This window comes from Ruditapes philippinarum, unplaced genomic scaffold (assembly GCF_026571515.1).
Source record: "Ruditapes philippinarum isolate M1 unplaced genomic scaffold, ASM2657151v2 ctg3988_1_1_1_1, whole genome shotgun sequence".
NCBI classification, from domain to species: domain Eukaryota; kingdom Metazoa; phylum Mollusca; class Bivalvia; order Venerida; family Veneridae; genus Ruditapes; species Ruditapes philippinarum.
Genome location: NW_026863414.1, coordinates 22,987 through 40,001, shown reverse-complemented (window position 1 = coordinate 40,001; position 17,015 = coordinate 22,987). Strand labels below are relative to the sequence as shown.

At 32.0% G+C, this 17,015-nt stretch overlaps 1 protein-coding gene across 1 annotated transcript; it reads left to right on the top strand.

The window, feature by feature from the left end:
• The first annotated feature begins 2,865 nt into the window (after positions 1-2,865).
• LOC132722062 (pyruvate dehydrogenase E1 component subunit alpha, mitochondrial-like) lies at positions 2,866-15,989 on the top strand. The gene is made up of 9 exons (XM_060706484.1): positions 2,866-3,023; positions 4,333-4,392; positions 9,997-10,170; positions 10,743-10,869; positions 11,794-11,885; positions 12,086-12,334; positions 13,049-13,185; positions 14,725-14,833; positions 15,794-15,989. Exons 1-9 carry the CDS (start codon positions 2,976-2,978, stop codon positions 15,959-15,961), a joined length of 1,164 nt encoding a protein of 387 aa, XP_060562467.1. The 5' UTR covers positions 2,866-2,975; the 3' UTR covers positions 15,962-15,989.
• Positions 15,990-17,015: the final 1,026 nt, after the last annotated feature.

The following is a 17,015-nucleotide window of genomic DNA, read 5'->3' as shown; positions in this document are numbered from 1 at the left end:
TATGCATCTGCTTGATTTGATATCAATTTTTGAAGAATGCAAGTAAAAATCAAGCGTTTAAACGAAATATACGGGTACTGCTTCTGTACGGAAACTGCTCGCATGCCAGTATATATACATGTACGTACAGTCAGTTGGCTGGTTAGTCTGCCCGGCCGTCTCCATCTTGTTAGCTCTATAAATCCTATACCCATAGATAGAGCTGTCATTGATTCAGTGCAAAGCATATCAACGATATATCGATATCAAGTAACTAAAATCAACGATACACCGATATATCAATAATATCCTATACTCACTTGTCTGTCATTCATTTTCATACCTGTTTCAATGATTTCAGTCAAAAACATGTTCTGTACAGTGTCTTGTCCACTGCATGATTTTTTCTAGACAATATTTTTTGTCACCATTGCTATGAAATAATCCCACTATATAACAAAAGCATCACATTTGATATAAATAATTGTTTCTGCACATATTTTGGGTGAATTGTATAATTTCTAGGCATTTAATTAATAAGTCAAAAGTATCGATTTTTTAAAATGTGTATCGATTATTGATCGACAAAAAAATATCAACGATACATCGATATTGTCGATATCGATGACAGCTCTACCCATAGAAGGATTTTACCCAAGTTTGGCTAAATGTAAACCTCAACAAGGTGATGTGCACAAAAAGTCAAAGGACATACATCGGGAAATTTAACGTCTTCTCTTTGAAGCCTATATACATGTACATGTATAACCAGTCAAAGGTCTTTCTTCAAACTTGGCTCAAATGAGCAAGACAATATGCAGTACCCATGCCATCGTTGTGCTGGCTCGAGGCCAAGGTCATCCTTGATGGTAAAAAGTCAAATATCAGACAATTTCGAATCCGCTCCGTGGCCCTTAAAAGTTTTTTTTAAACTTGACTCATTTGTTCACCTGAAATTCAATATGCAGAATCCATGATACCGTTGTGCAGGCATAAGGTCAAGGTCATCCTTGAAGTTTAAATGTCAGACAATCTTATATCCGCTCTACAAAATCCTTTACCTCTTTGAGTATTTTTTTTTCAAAGCTTGGCTAAAACAGGCAATTAACTGCCGCAGTGCTACACTTGAAGGACAAAATGCAACATTTTGTTTATGCTCAATGAATTCTATATATATATTTCAAATGACTTCTTCAAATTGAAATAAAACATTCTGTTTGAAATTGGTGTGTGTGTGGGGGGGGGCTTGAATGACTCTACAGAAGGCATGCTATACATGTAATTCACAAAGTTACATGTATAATGATAGGGTGTTTAAACAAGATCTGAACAAGCATAATTATATGGTTGTTAATAAATACTACATAGGTGCATATGACGGATAATCCGATATGGACTTCTAATAATGGAGGAAGTAAAAAATCATCAAAATATTAATAAAATGAACCAAAAAGTCAACTACGGCACAACCAAAAAAGGTTATAGGTTAACTCGGATTCCTAAATATAACCATAGTCATATATAAATATTAAATAATGCTATAAGGCCAATGTGTAAGAGGGGCATGGACGGTAGCAGAAGCTAGCACTTACCATTGCCATCTATCAATAGGTTTAATAAAAAATAGCATTTGCCGTTTGGAACGTTTGATTGGACATGTTTTTACCAAACTGTTGTTAATGCCACCTAATTGTTAAAACATATTTGGAAGTAAATGCATTTGGAAAATGTAATTTACAGAAAGATAGAAAGTTATGAAACTGGTAAATATTAGAAAGTCGGAAATCCAGACTCCTTCCGCCTAAGTGTAATCCAATTAAGTGTGACATTGTGATCTATATTGCATTTTGAAATCTGGAGTAGTTATAGTTTTATCTACTTACTAGTTACGACAATGGACCGTGTCTACATGTATTTGCCTGTCTGTAGGTGACTATCTAGTTGAAATATATCAGTTATGATAAGGCGTGTTTGTTGAAAGATTGTGTTTTTTTTTGCACTTTCAAATCAAGCATTATTAATAATGGTTTTATTATGTCACAGGGTGAGAAAAATGTGCAGCCTGACCGGGACTCGTACCCGGGACCCTAGGAATACCGTACCGCGGCTCTTCCGACTGAGCTATCCGGCCGCTTACACATCTTCTCCCCTATATATAGTGAACAGTTCTGAACCGTGACATTATATATCAGTTAATGGTGTGGTACCTCTATTTTTTGCCCTATCCTGTTACCGAAATAGTACCCTTGCGGGAGGATTTGACGAGGACTTGGTTCTGTGGACATTACTCTGCCTTTATTGTTAGTCTTTTTTATATCATATTTGATGAAACCTAGTTACAATTGCTTGAATCTGTGTATATACACGAACGTATATATATGTGCATGCATGCATGTACGTGTTTCTGATAATTAATGTTCCAACTGATGACAACCTTTACCATATGTAACTTGTTTTGTTTCAAAACATTTATCAAGTAAATAAACTAATATGAGTTTTTTAATTAGTAAAATATGGAGGACATGTCACTTTCTAGGAATTAATCTACATATAGGTTATTTGTACTGTTGATAAGCATTGTTTATTTTTACAGTAATGCTATGTATTATGTTTAGAATGTTGGTGAGGTTGTTTTTTTGTGTGTGTGTTTTTTTTGTGTAAATATATAGGATAATATTCGCAGTTGCTCTATTAAAAGATTTTTAAATAAAACAAAATCGTAAAAATATGAAAAAAAATAAGGCATTCAATATTAATTTCATGTAACTTAATTTAAAAGTATACTGCAGTATAAACATCTAAATTTTCTCAATTCATGCGATGTTTCTTAGTTTTTACATAGATCTGTAAGAAACATTATATGGTTAAGCCGTGCACGAATTTATTCATTTCAAATAAGCCATCAATTTTACAATCGTACAGACTGCAAGCACTTGTGTGACCTTGAATATCCGTTGAATTTCCTGACCTTGTCAAATTTCGGAAACTAATTTACAATGTTGTCTACGCTTAAATTTGTAAGAAATGGATTACATCAAAAGCAAGTAAGTAGAATAAGTATTTGCAGCAGAATTTGTTCAAATGCATGTTCGTTACCATATTTCAGAAAACTTCGAATATTACTGGTATTCGGACAGTAATTTTCCGGCTAGATATTTGTTTGTCACAGCAAACAAAAAAAACTCTACTTCTTCTTCTTTTTCCTCCAGTATAAGAGCCGGGATCCAAAAGGAATGTAATGAGGCTCTGCGGAACTATGTACATGGTGAGATGGAACACTCTTCCGCTCAGTGATAAAAGTTGTAAAAACTGATAAAAAAAAAAAAGAAAAACAATACAGTATGCCTCTAATATGCAAAAGGCAAAGCCTCAAAGCGAGCGCGATTTACTTTTACCGTTAAACAGTATAAAATAGTTGTTCATTTTCATTTTACATCTTCCGATTTTAAATCTGTCATTCGGTATTTTCAGACATTCCGAAAAGTATTTTGTCAAATTGACATTACTGGTTGGGGACCACCAAAACCTGACAACCACCAAAACCGGATGGCCCCGAAAATGCTATATGATATAAAATTAATTTTGACTAACCTAAGGGAAGGGCCCACAATAATGTTGTTAGAACTGTACACTTCATTATGTTTATGAAATTGTATATTGTGAGTATATTTATACAATGAAATATTAATAAACAAATGGAAATGCATGGTTGAAGAACACAAGATTCATGTTTTTATATACCGGGTATCTTAAATCAATGTTTTTTAATGATTAAAGACATGTACCCCTGAAAACTAATTTGACTGAAGGAGATTTTGGTGCTCAAAATTTTGTCATAGGTCATTAGGTGGGTCATTAAAATAAATTACCTTTTGAATGTTTGTCGAATGGTGTACTGAATGTGAATGCCCAGTATATTTACATTATTCTGTTACCATGCCAAATGTGCCTATTAAATGTCATTGATTAAAATCCACTGTATCAAAAATTTACAAAAAATAAATTATGGATACTTATAGACAATACAGTTTATTTAGTCTAAGACATGTCTTGACAAATGAAATATAGTCTTTATCTAATCAAGTATTTTGTTGCTAGAATTTTTGACATTGCTAACAATATCATGAATACATGATTGCCTTCATGTTCTTATTTGTTTTTTGTTGCATTATTTCAGAGGAAGCTATGACGGCATACTTAGCTGAAGAAGTCAACAATCTAGTTAAGGTTTACAATGAATTCTCACAATAATTTATATGAAGAGTATCAGACCACTTAAGCATTAAAAGAAATTGTCATGTTAAAATCTTTAAAGAATACTTTAATGAATGTTTATACTTCCTTCTTTTTCAGTTCCTGGTTGGTCTTGTGCAAGCCTCCAACTTTGCGACTGAGGCAACATTTGAAACACAGGTATTTAACTAATCCATACAGAAAAATACTTTACAACTAGTACTTCAGGTTTTAGTTTTAATGTTTATGAAGAAAAGAAAGTCACTAAGTGTAATGTTTATGCAGAAGTAAACAAAGTAAAATGTTTATGAAGAAAACAGAGTGTTATGTTTATTAAGTTTAGTTTAGTTTAAACATATTTTATTCCTTTCAATTTTTACAATATGTACAATGCAAATTATAGAAAGAAAAATATATAAATACATTTTGAAAGAAAAAGGGTTGGACCACAAGTTCAAATAATATTAGTAAATTGGTCCGTCCCTAGTACGAATATAAAAAAAAGATTGATATTATAGATTACATTGAAATGGCATTGAAGAATATAACATAGTACATGTATTTTAGGAATAAAAATGTTAGATCATTTGCTAAGAGAGAGAAAGAGAGAGGATGTACTTTTGACAGTCGCAATTTATTTTTTAAGAGCAAAAATCTTCAGCAGATTTTATCGAAAATGTTCCGTATGCTTAATATAATTATCTTTGAACTTCTAAAAATATTATTGAAGTGTCTTCTTCGGAATAGGTAATCTAATCAAAAAGAAGAGTACACGTATTTAATGGATGAAAATGCGAGTAGCATTAAAAAGTTGAATACGTTGTGATGTATACCGTCTGCAATTGAAAAAGAAATGTTCAGCATCTTCGAAAGCATAACCACATTCACAAGATGCATTTTCTCTTAAATGATTTATAAATAAATCGGCATTTAAATTGCTACATTTGTTACGAATTTGAGCGTGTAAAACCGAATGTAGACGATCCCCGATACAGAAAAAATTAGGATCTGTCGGAGGTTTGTATTTCTGTTTAAGTTTGCATTTAAATATATTAAGGGAGGTTGAATTTCTTATGTCGGTATCAAAGTTATTCCATAACAACGTTGCTGATGGAAAAAATGAGTTTGTAAAAATTTGAGTATGACGTGCTACAGTTGTATAATTGTCTCTGTTTCTTTAGACATAAGGTACATAATATTAGAAACGGTATCTGGACAAATGTTTAACAAATAATCCGGTAAGGTGCCCTGTTTAACTTTAACACTGTAACAAGTTTTTGAATAGTTTGTCTGTCAGACAATGATACCCAACCAATTTCATTAAGCAAACGTAAATCCATCCCAGACAATTGACGCATATTCTAAGAATGGTTTCATGTAGGAAATGTATATTTGATTTAAAGTTTTTCATTTAAATTTGTATTTTAATGCTCTCATAGATTCTAGAACTTTGGAAGCAGACATTAATATATTGTTTATGTGGTCATGCCATTAATACCATCAGTACTAAAAGTGACACGTAAGTGTTTATGCAAGAGAAACATTATCAAAGTAGAGAGATGGCTTATCGTCAGATCCAAGTGTGAAAAATAACACTTCTGTTTTGTTATAATTAAAGTTTACTAGCCAATGTTTCGACCATTCTGTAATTTTATTTAAGTCTTCATTAAGGGTACGTTCCATAAAAGCAATATCAGAACTGGAAACTGCGAGAGAGCTATCTGCTATCATCTGCAAAAAGTCTTGTTACACTGATTAGATTATCGGCAATGTCATTGACATAAATTAGAAAGAATAAGTGGACAAGGACAGAGCCTTGGGGGACCCCAGCAGTGATATATTTACTTTCAGAATAGGAGGAACCAACAAAGACCTTTTGGTTTCGATTACTTAGATAATTATTAATTCATTTCAGAATCTGACCATTAATTCCGTATGGTTTTAATTTGAATATAAGTCCTTCGTGCCATTATAACTCTATCAAACGCTTTTGAAATATCACAAAAAAACCATACATGTTGGAATTTTATTATCAAAAGAATAACAAATTTGATGGTAGATGTCCAGTAATTGGTACACAGTCGAATGACCATGATGACCTGGCAAAAATCCAGACTGATTTTCGTAAATTAATTTATTTGCATGTAAATGGTTTATTACCCTTTTTAAAAAGCGGCATGACAACAGCTGATTTCCAAGAGGCCGAATATATACCTTCAGATAGTGAACGGTTAAATAGAATACAAAGAGGCTTACAAATAGAGGTTTTACATTCTTTAAGCATACAATTGGGCCTGATGACTTATTAATTACAAAGGATGATAATATATCAATAATTTCTATTTCAAGAATTTGAAATGATTGTAAAACTTCATTCGTTTTAGTAATAAAGTTTGGAAGACTTGCATTAGCGGCGTCATTTGTTGATATAGAAACAAAATAATCATTCAAACAATTAGCTTTTTCAGTATCGGAAGAATAGATAACATCATTTCCATTAATTTCAAAATTGAAGGGGGGTATAATTTGACAATTTTTATTTTCTTTCACAAGCTGTTTGACTGTTTTCCAATATGAACGGGGGTTGTTTTCACTACTGTCACTTAATGAGTATTCTAAGTCATTATATAGTATTTTTGTTTTGCGTGTGTTTTACGATTATTTACTTTATTACGAAGTTGATTATATTTAATCCAATCAATAATTTCTCCGGATTGGACAGCTTTTGCTTTTTGACAATCTCTTTTACGGGAAGTGAGACAAATAATAGAATCGTACCAGGGTCTGTCATTTGGTCTGATATTTCCGTAATTAGAAGGGATACACTGTTTCGCAAGCTCCATGAATTTTACATTAAAGTTTTCGGTTGCTTCATCAAGTGTATTAGAGTTAAGAAATGACCAGTCTGTTGTTATTATTAAATCGTTAAGTTTCTCAAAATCAACGCGATTGTAATACCACACAAGTCTTTTGTAAGGTACTGATCGATTGGGGTAATTTAAATTTGATATATATATAAATGCCAAAATGATCACTAATATTCCTCGGTGTCTTAAAAATACCCGAATGTAAAATTAAATTCTGGTCTGAGATAGCAATTGGATCAATAAGAGTTGACGAGTTGTCTGCGACTCGTGTCGGTTCCATAATAACATTATACATATTATTCAAAATTAATACATCGCAAAGTTTATGGTTCCTTATGTTCAACTGGTCTTCATTAATGTCACCTACAAATAGGACTCTTCTTGATTTATTAAAAGCTTTTCCGAGGCAAATATTCAATCTAACCCAAAAGTCTACATTTGTATAAGGTGGACGATAAATATTACCTATCAAAATCTTTTCTTTTCATTACGGTCTTTTATTTCAATCCAAAGTGATTCTGGTAAGGTCACTTTCCAAATCATTTAGCCTTTTAGATACGAAATTCTCATTAACTAAAAGTCCACCAGAGTGACATGTGTTGTCTTTACGGTGTATTTCGCTGAAAGTTAGTTTCAAGCTGTCAATATTGACCGAGTTGTCCAAATGTGTTTCCGTAAAACAGATAATATCAAAGTCTAACCAGTTATCTGTAATATATTCAATTTTATTCAGAATACTTCTTATATTCTGATGAAAAACTGATAGAGATTCGTCACTGACATCATTAGGCCCTGGATTTAATTCAATATCACCTGATAAAATTATAAGATTTGATAAAAAAAAAAAAAAAAAAATGTAAGTTCAACTACTGAGATAAACTGTTCGATTCTTCGAACAAGTTAACAAGAACACATTTGTCAATTGATTACTGACATATAAAGAAACAAATACCCCAAAATAAAGATTGAAAATATTCAAATAGATAAACCAGGTAGCACATCGTATTAATAACACATACTGCATTAAATAGATAAAAACTTTCATTAATGCTTTATATGGATAGCTACAATATCGAGTTTTCTTAAGTAACCTCTGAGTGCTGTTATAAAAAAGACCGATCGCCACACGGTAAGCACTTAAATCATTCATTACCTAAACAGATACAGGCTTAATACTAGTAAGATTGTACCGACGACCGCAACAGACAGACACATATTATTAATTGGCAACACTAACCTGAGACAAACTTCGGAACTTGCACAATACACAACTTCAATAGCTAGGTATATGAAGCTTAAAATAATTAATTCATGATATTTTACCATATTAAGTGCAAATACCCCAAGTAGATGTTGCCAACCAATATACAAAACTCATGTAATTGGGGGAAAAAAGATATCATCAACATTCAACATCAAAAAGACAACAACAATAAACATTCGGATAATGCTTAATTGAAAAATAGAATGCAACTGAGACAAGCATTTGAAAAACAGAGACATACTAGTATTTAAATGGACTATAGTAATAAGCCATAACGCGTAACTGTTTAAAATATTGTGATTGTATTAAATATCTTGAATTTATCAAGAAATCGAAAACTATTCTTAATAGTGAGATTTTTGTCAAAAACAACAATATTAGAAATAATAAAAATTATAATAATTATAATTTTAATTTTTTCTTTGTTATCATAAATTTTGTGTAAAATATTACTCCGTTAAATTATAGTTTTATTTATTTTCGGTCATTTTTTACATTTCTGTTGAATTTGACGACTGTTTTTAACTGTAAATCATATACTAATATTCATAAAGAAAATATTAATATAATTTATAAAGATATTTTTCATATATATTCATAGATCTAGTACATATTTACACGTTGGTAACTACCAGAGCAAATCAAATTTCCGCATTTGTACACCATATATAGAGTAAGTTTACCTGAATTCATGTGTATATACACATACATGTATATGCAGCTGCTTTACAAAATGTATTATTCAAATGGAAATGTACTTCAGGTGAAAATGCATTATCAAACAATTTGTGAAATTGCATAATCAAACAGAAAACAAACAAAAGAACAAAAAGAAAGAAAAACAACAAAAAATCAAAATACACACAGACACAACAATAATAATTCTTATGGCAATGTTAAAAAAAAAATCAAGTGGCTCGTGCTCAGTCACGCTACTATTAGCTCAGGTAACAAGATTTACAAGTTTTCATTGGCTACCTGTAAATAACTTCTCACATACGTAACATATAATGCATACAAGATATTAAGTATACAAAGTGTTATGTTTATTAAGTAAACTATGTGTTTATTATGTTTAGTAAGTAAAGAAAGTGTTATGTTTATGAAGAAAACAAAGTTATGCTTATGACGTAAACAAAGTGTTATGTTTATGAAGAATACATTATTAACCTGATGGAATGTTTATGCAGAATACAAAAATGAACGTTTTTGAAGAAAAAATAGAATGATTTAATTTATAAAAGTTCATACATGTACTACAGATGGGCACAGCAAAGCCAGAACTTCACATAATGTTAAATTTCCTATTCCCTCATTTTCACTTTTTCAGCATACTGATATACAACTTTCAAGGGCCTGTATTTATTTTGCATATAACATCTCCATTGATTCTAGAGCTGATATGTGTCACTGTCATAATGTTTGGTGAATGATAATAGATATCTTATATGATTGCTAACTTTTCGCCTGGTTCCTGGAATTGAATGCAATAAGTGCAGACCAAGATCATAGTCTAAACTGTTCGCTAATTCAGTCAGTTACTATTTTTGAAATTTTCCCTAAAAACTGACGAATGGTTTAGTCAATATTGAAAGATGGGCAAGTCCATTTTAGATATTTATGATGCTAAGAGTTAATGTTTATATTTTGTAGCCATACAAGCTTCACAAGCTTACAGAAGGGCCAAGCACGACTGTGTCTATGACGCGGGATGAGGGTTTGAAGTTCTACACTGACATGGTCACAATCAGAAGAATGGAGACTGTGGCAGCTAACCTGTACAAGTCCAAGGCCATTAGAGGTTTCTGTCATCTGTACTCTGGGCAGGTAGAACATGCTTTTTTTTTAATTAATTTGAAAATCTGGAACTGTGTTTCTAGGCCAAAAAATATATGTACATGTAAAATATTGCTTTTGCAGGCTGAAAACACAGAAAGCATGCATGATTTTTTGCCCCATGAATGTCAATACAAAAATATATACTGTCTTATTTAATGAAGAAATATCAGGCAAATTAGGGTTCTTGAGGAGATCATGGACAGCCTTCTTGAAAATATTTTTTTTATTTATCAAATATTGCCCCACTTTGGATTTGAACTGGCAACCACAAGTTTACAAGCCAATTAAGGCAACATTCTAGATTACTGAGCTAAAAAGGAATCAATCTCTGACAAAGTTGCCTATTATGTTCTATTTATAGTAAACAATGCAGGTGTATTAATTTGTATACTATATGTCTATACATTTTGTATATTTCCTTTGTAGGTATGATAAATTGGTCTATTTTATATGTACTTCATTCTTTCATGATATACTGAATGTATTACAAAAATGTGGCTCACACTTTTCATGAATGAGATCAAAAGAAAATTTATTAAAATACTTGTGCATATTTCCAGGAAGCTTGTTGTGTTGGTATGGAAGCAGCTATCACACCAGATGATGGTGTAATCACAGCATATAGGGCTCACGGCTGGGCATATGTACGTGGAATAAGTGTTCTTGGTGTATTGGCAGAACTAACAGGTATGTCCCATTCCGTCTGTGACCAAGTGGTTAAGGTCATTGACTTCAATCCACTTGCCTCTCACCACTATGGGTTTGAACCGGGTAAGTGCTGTTGGATTCTACATGTGAGAAGGCTATCCAGCTAGCTTACAAAACATTGGTGGTTCTACTCAGGTGCACGTTTTTGCCTGAAATAATGTACAGAGGGGCACCTGAGGTCTTCCTATACTATTAACGCTGGAAAATCGCCATATGACTACTTTGTTGGTGCAACAACACAAAAATATATATTATGGCAATACGTTAATGACAAGAATAATGCTCTTGAAAACATTTTTTTCTAAATTCTAACTCTGATTTTGTTTGTATAATAAACTTTTCCTACTTTGAATACAGAATTGTGTTATTTTTAGGCAAGATATATCTTTTCTGACATTTAGGAGGCAATAGTGTAGTGATCATTTTCCGCTGTCAAGTTGAGAATGTGGAAATGTGATAAAAGCTTGAAGCTTTTTTTAAACCGCTTGTTTTCTTTCTTTGAGCTAATCAGTGCAGTTGTGTGAGAAGTCATGCCATGGTCTTGAGCCGTGAGAAACCGGCATTTTAGCCAGGATGCCACTACCTCAAATCATGCATGCTTCACCAATTGTACACCTGTGAGTCATGTAAGAAAGCAGTTTAGTTAGCAAGTTTAGGTAGCAAACAGTAATTAACTGGTTCAACCCAGGAGTTAGAATGTATCTGATACTTAACTGTGGTTGTTCTCAGCACTGAATATATTATATAAGTAAGTTACCATATTATAAGGCTTATAAACTGAACAGTTTTGGAGATTAGTTATAATGACAAACTATTATTATGTGACATGTCAACATATGGACCAGAATGCTTCTTAAAAGGCAGAATCTGAATTTATCTGGTTTATTGTTTCGTACTTGACAGGTAGATCATCAGGATGTGCTAAAGGCAAGGGAGGCTCTATGCACATGTATGCACCCAACTTCTATGGTGGTAATGGCATTGTAGGTGCTCAGGTATGTGTTACTTTATTCTATTCTTCAAAATAAATGCTTTACAATGTATTGCTGAAAGTCTGATAGCCCTGACTTGTAATGGTCTTTTTGAAAACGAAAATTAAAAAGAAAAAGATCAACTCTAAGTTGAGTAGAGTACTACATGGATTTTACAAATTCCATTACCAAAAAAAGTTGAAATTATATATTCTTACGTTTAGGTGCCATTAGGAGCCGGGATTGCACTGGCTATGAAGTACCAGGGTAAACCCAATGTCTGCTTATCATTATACGGTGATGGTGCAGCAAATCAAGGACAAGTATTTGAAGCGTACAACATGGCCAAGTTGTGGGATCTACCTTGTATATTTGTATGTGAGAATAATGGGTATGGTATGGGAACAAGTGTAGGCAGATCTTCAGCCAGTACAGAATATTACACTAGAGGAGACTACGTACCAGGATTATGGGTAATTTTTATTGACTTTTAACCCTTAATTGGTAATATAATATGCTGATTTTGTGTAATGGATTTCCCCTGTTTTTGAAGTGGTAAAGTCCATTTGAGATTTAAAGGGTTTTTATACCAAAATACAAAAATTGAGCTATAAACAGTATATAAACATGGTCTGTCTCTATGGATTTCTGAACTAGTGTAGTTTTAAAGTGGATGTAAAGACTTTCGGGGGAAACATATTACAGGTATTTATTAGTTTTAACAGAGCTCTGAGGAATTTTATATACTTTGACATACTTGAATTATTTCATATTTAAGAAAAAGATATTTGGGAACAATAATCTGTTGAATGTGGTTGTTTAGATGATAATGATAATATTTGTTTGTTTTTGTGTAAGATGAAATTATATTTTATCAAGCAAGCTTCAAAATTAGTATTCTCATGATTGGCATTTTCTTTTAGCTATTTATCAATTCCAGTTTACTTTTGTTCTACACAGGCCTGAAATTGCTGAAATTATAAGCGAAAGTAAAAGTGAGATACCACATGGATAAATTTTTAAAAAGTAGTCTTTTTTTGTTGTTGAAAAGTGTGAAATACTTCGATAATTATCACAGTAAAGTTTTCAAACATGATTTTCGCAGATAAATCAGTAGTCAACTCAAAAGCATGAAATAAATGATTTATCAATTGTTATTAAGAATTTTGTATGTTGATAAATCCCAGGTTGATGGTATGGACATATTAGCTGTAAGAGAAGCAACAAGATTTGCTAAAGAATATTCATTGAAGAATGGTCCCCTTGTCATTGATTGTGCTACATATAGATACCATGGTCACAGTATGAGCGATCCAGGAACCAGGTATAGAAATACTTAACTTACTTTATTGTTGAAATACAATTATTAAGTTTGTATTTAAAGGGGACATAAAAACTGTTACACCAAACATAGACATTACATATGTAAAACAATTTGAATTTAAAGCAAAACTAACGGGACATAAAAACTGTTACACCAAACATAGACATTACATATGTAAAACAATTTGAATTTAAAGCAAAACTAACGGGACATAAAAACTGTTACACCAAACATAGACATTACATATGTAAAACAATTTGAATTTAAAGCAAAACTAACGGGACATAAAAACTGTTACACCAAACATAGACATTACATATGTAAAACAATTTGAATTTAAAGCAAAACTAACGGGACATAAAAACTGTTACACCAAACATAGACATTACATATGTAAAACAATTTGAATTTAAAGCAAAACTAACGGGACATAAAAACTGTTACACCAAACATAGACATTACATATGTAAAACAATTTGAATTTAAAGCAAAACTAACGGGACATAAAAACTGTTACACCAAACATAGACATTACATATGTAAAACAATTTGAATTTAAAGCAAAACTAACGGGACATAAAAACTGTTACACCAAACATAGACATTACATATGTAAAACAATTTGTATTTAAAGCAAAACTAACGGGACATAAAAACTGTTACACCAAACATAGACATTACATATGTAAAACAATTTGTATTTAAAGCAAAACTAACGGGACATAAAAACTGTTACACCAAACATAGACATTACATATGTAAAACAATTTGAATTTAAAGCAAAACTAACGGGACATAAAAACTGTTACACCAAACATAGACATTACATATGTAAAACAATTTGAATTTAAAGCAAAACTAACGGGACATAAAAACTGTTACACCAAACATAGACATTACATATGTAAAACAATTTGTATTTAAAGCAAAACAAACGGGACATAAAAACTGTTACACCAAACATAGACATTACATATGTAAAACAATTTGAATTTAAAGCAAAACTAACGGGACATAAAAACTGTTACACCAAACATAGACATTACATATGTAAAACAATTTGAATTTAAAGCAAAACTAACGGGACATAAAAACTGTTACACCAAACATAGACATAACATTATGTAAAACAGTGATTCAATCGCATTTATTGTTAAAAAAAAGCTATAATATAAGAAGTAGGGTCATGTAAATAGATTGTCTGTTTGATTGTTCTATTGAGTTATTCTAGATCATTGCGACTATATTCTATGATTCAGTTGTCCTATATAATTCAGTTAGGATGAAGGTTAGGTTTTTAGGCCTAAGATTTGCAAGTTTGAATACTGGAGGCATTTGTATGAATAATGCTATTTGTCCCCTACTGTTTTGAAGTTGAAAATTGGCCATTACATGTTTAAGTTCACTTTGGCATTAAAAAGAATAAGATTGTGTTGAATTCAGAAAAAATTCTAGACAAATTCCCATTGGTGTATTAATGAATAACTAATAAAATCTTGAATTAAACCATCAAAACAAAATAAAATGTTCTATTTATAGTTACCGTACTCGTGATGAGATTCAGACAGTGAGAGAGAAAAGAGATCCAATTATAAATCTCAGGAACAAACTCGTAGATGCTGATCTTGCTTCTGCTGATGAGCTCAAAGTAAGATATCTTTAGTATATTCTACTTGATACAAAAGTTTGTGCATTTTTTTCCCCAGAATATTATTAATACTATATATATATATCAAAATATATAACACTAGAAATGTGTACATAAGGACGCAGATGCCCCCCACAATCCACTATTTTGTCAGTCTACAGACAGCTCGATACCAGTACAGGTGGACGGACAAGATTAACTCTATATGCAAAATTTGAGTTTTCAACAGTTGACCCTAACCAAACAGGCAAGGATAGGAAGGCTGTTCCGACTCAAAAGTTGTGGCCTAGGTCTGAATATAACCATAGGTGTTACAACTGTTAAAAGAGTGTTTGATACTCATTATTTATTTAAGTAACCCCTCATCAGATAGGAGGAAAATATTCAGATTTTTTTTTTTTATTACTTTTTTTTTATCAAAGAACTTAATACTTGAATACTTAAAAAGTAATAAGTACCTCTGTAGCCACCAGAAAACAAAGAAATAGAATATCACATTATTAAAAATTAGAAATGGACAAATCTTCCTATGCTTGGATAAAATAACTCGATGGAGACCATAAAAAAATGATTCTGAAACAAAGTGAATACTTAAAATTAAGAAATCTTGATGGCTAAAAATTGTAAAATTTTAATAGAGGTGTTTGTTATTACATGTATTATGTATCATTTACTGCAAAATCATTATTATTTGTTTGGCACTAGTTTTCATGGTTTTCCAACTTTTCCTAGATATGTCAATCCACGAATTTAAGATCCAACAAAATTTTGATTTGTCTGCTGTAAGATTATCGCATTATTTACATTTTACCTTCTGGAAAAATAAACAATCCATGAATTTAAGACTCATTTTACCCATCAATTTTTTTTTATATATATATTTTTTAGTGACAAATCCACAGAATTTCATGCTCACAAAATTAAGTGAATTCACAATATTTTTTTAAAAAAAAATTTCAGAAAATTGATCAAGATGTGAGGAAACAGGTAGATGAGGCAGCAAGCAAGGCTAAAACTGACTCTGAACTGCCACTAGAGGAGTTATACAATTCTATTTTAGTAGATCCACCATCAGATATGCTAGTTAGAGGATGTGATGACTCTATATGGGCCAAGACCACAGCTTAATTGATTATGATGAGATTATTGTGTTGTTGTTATACATGTAGTTGTTATTTATGGCAAGAGACAATAATGTAAATTGTTAATCGCCCAGGGCTATGGAGTTACAGTAGTTTTTATGCCCCCGCCATGTAATGGCCGGGGCATATAGTGTTACCCTGTTCCGTCCTTCCGTCATTCCGTCCTTCCGTCATTCCGTCCTTCCGTCATTCCGTCCTTCCGTCATTCCGTCATTCTGTCATTCCGTCATCATCAGTTTCCGTTCATTATCTAAGTAACGGTTGCACACATTCAACTCAAATTTGACATATGGATATGTCATGAGAAAATACAGGTCAAGTTCGAATTTGGTCATGGTTCGATGATTTTTGGCAGAGTTATGCCCCTTTTACTTTAAAATAATATGAAATTTTCAGTTTCCGTTCATTATCTCCCCAACGATACAACACATTCAACTCAAACTTGACATATGGATATGTCATGAGAAAATACAGGTCAAGTTCGAATTTGGTCATGGTTCGATGATTTTTGGCAGAGTTATGCCCCTTTTACTTTGAAAATAATATGAAATTTTCAGTTTCCGTTCATTATCTCCCCAAAGGTGCAACACATTCAACTCAAATTTGACATATGGATATGTCTTGAGAAAATACAGGTCAAGTTTGAATGTGGTCATGGTTCGATGATTTTTGGCAGAGTTATGCCCCTTTCACTTTGAAAATAATATGAAATTTTCAGTTTCCATTCATTATCTCCCCAACGGTACAACATATTCAACTCAAACTTGACATATGGATAAATCAAAGGAATGCGCAGGTCAAGTTCAAATTTGGTCGTGGTTCAATGATTTTTGGCAGAGTTATGCCCCTTTCACTTTGAAAATAATATGAAATTTTCAGTTTCTATTTATTATCTCCCCAACAGTACAACACATTCAACTCAAATTAAACATATGGATACGTTTTTGGAATGCCCAGGCCAAGTTCGAATATGGTCATGGTTCAATGATTTTTGGCAGAGTAATGCCCCCTTTACTTTGAAAATAATATGAAATTTACAG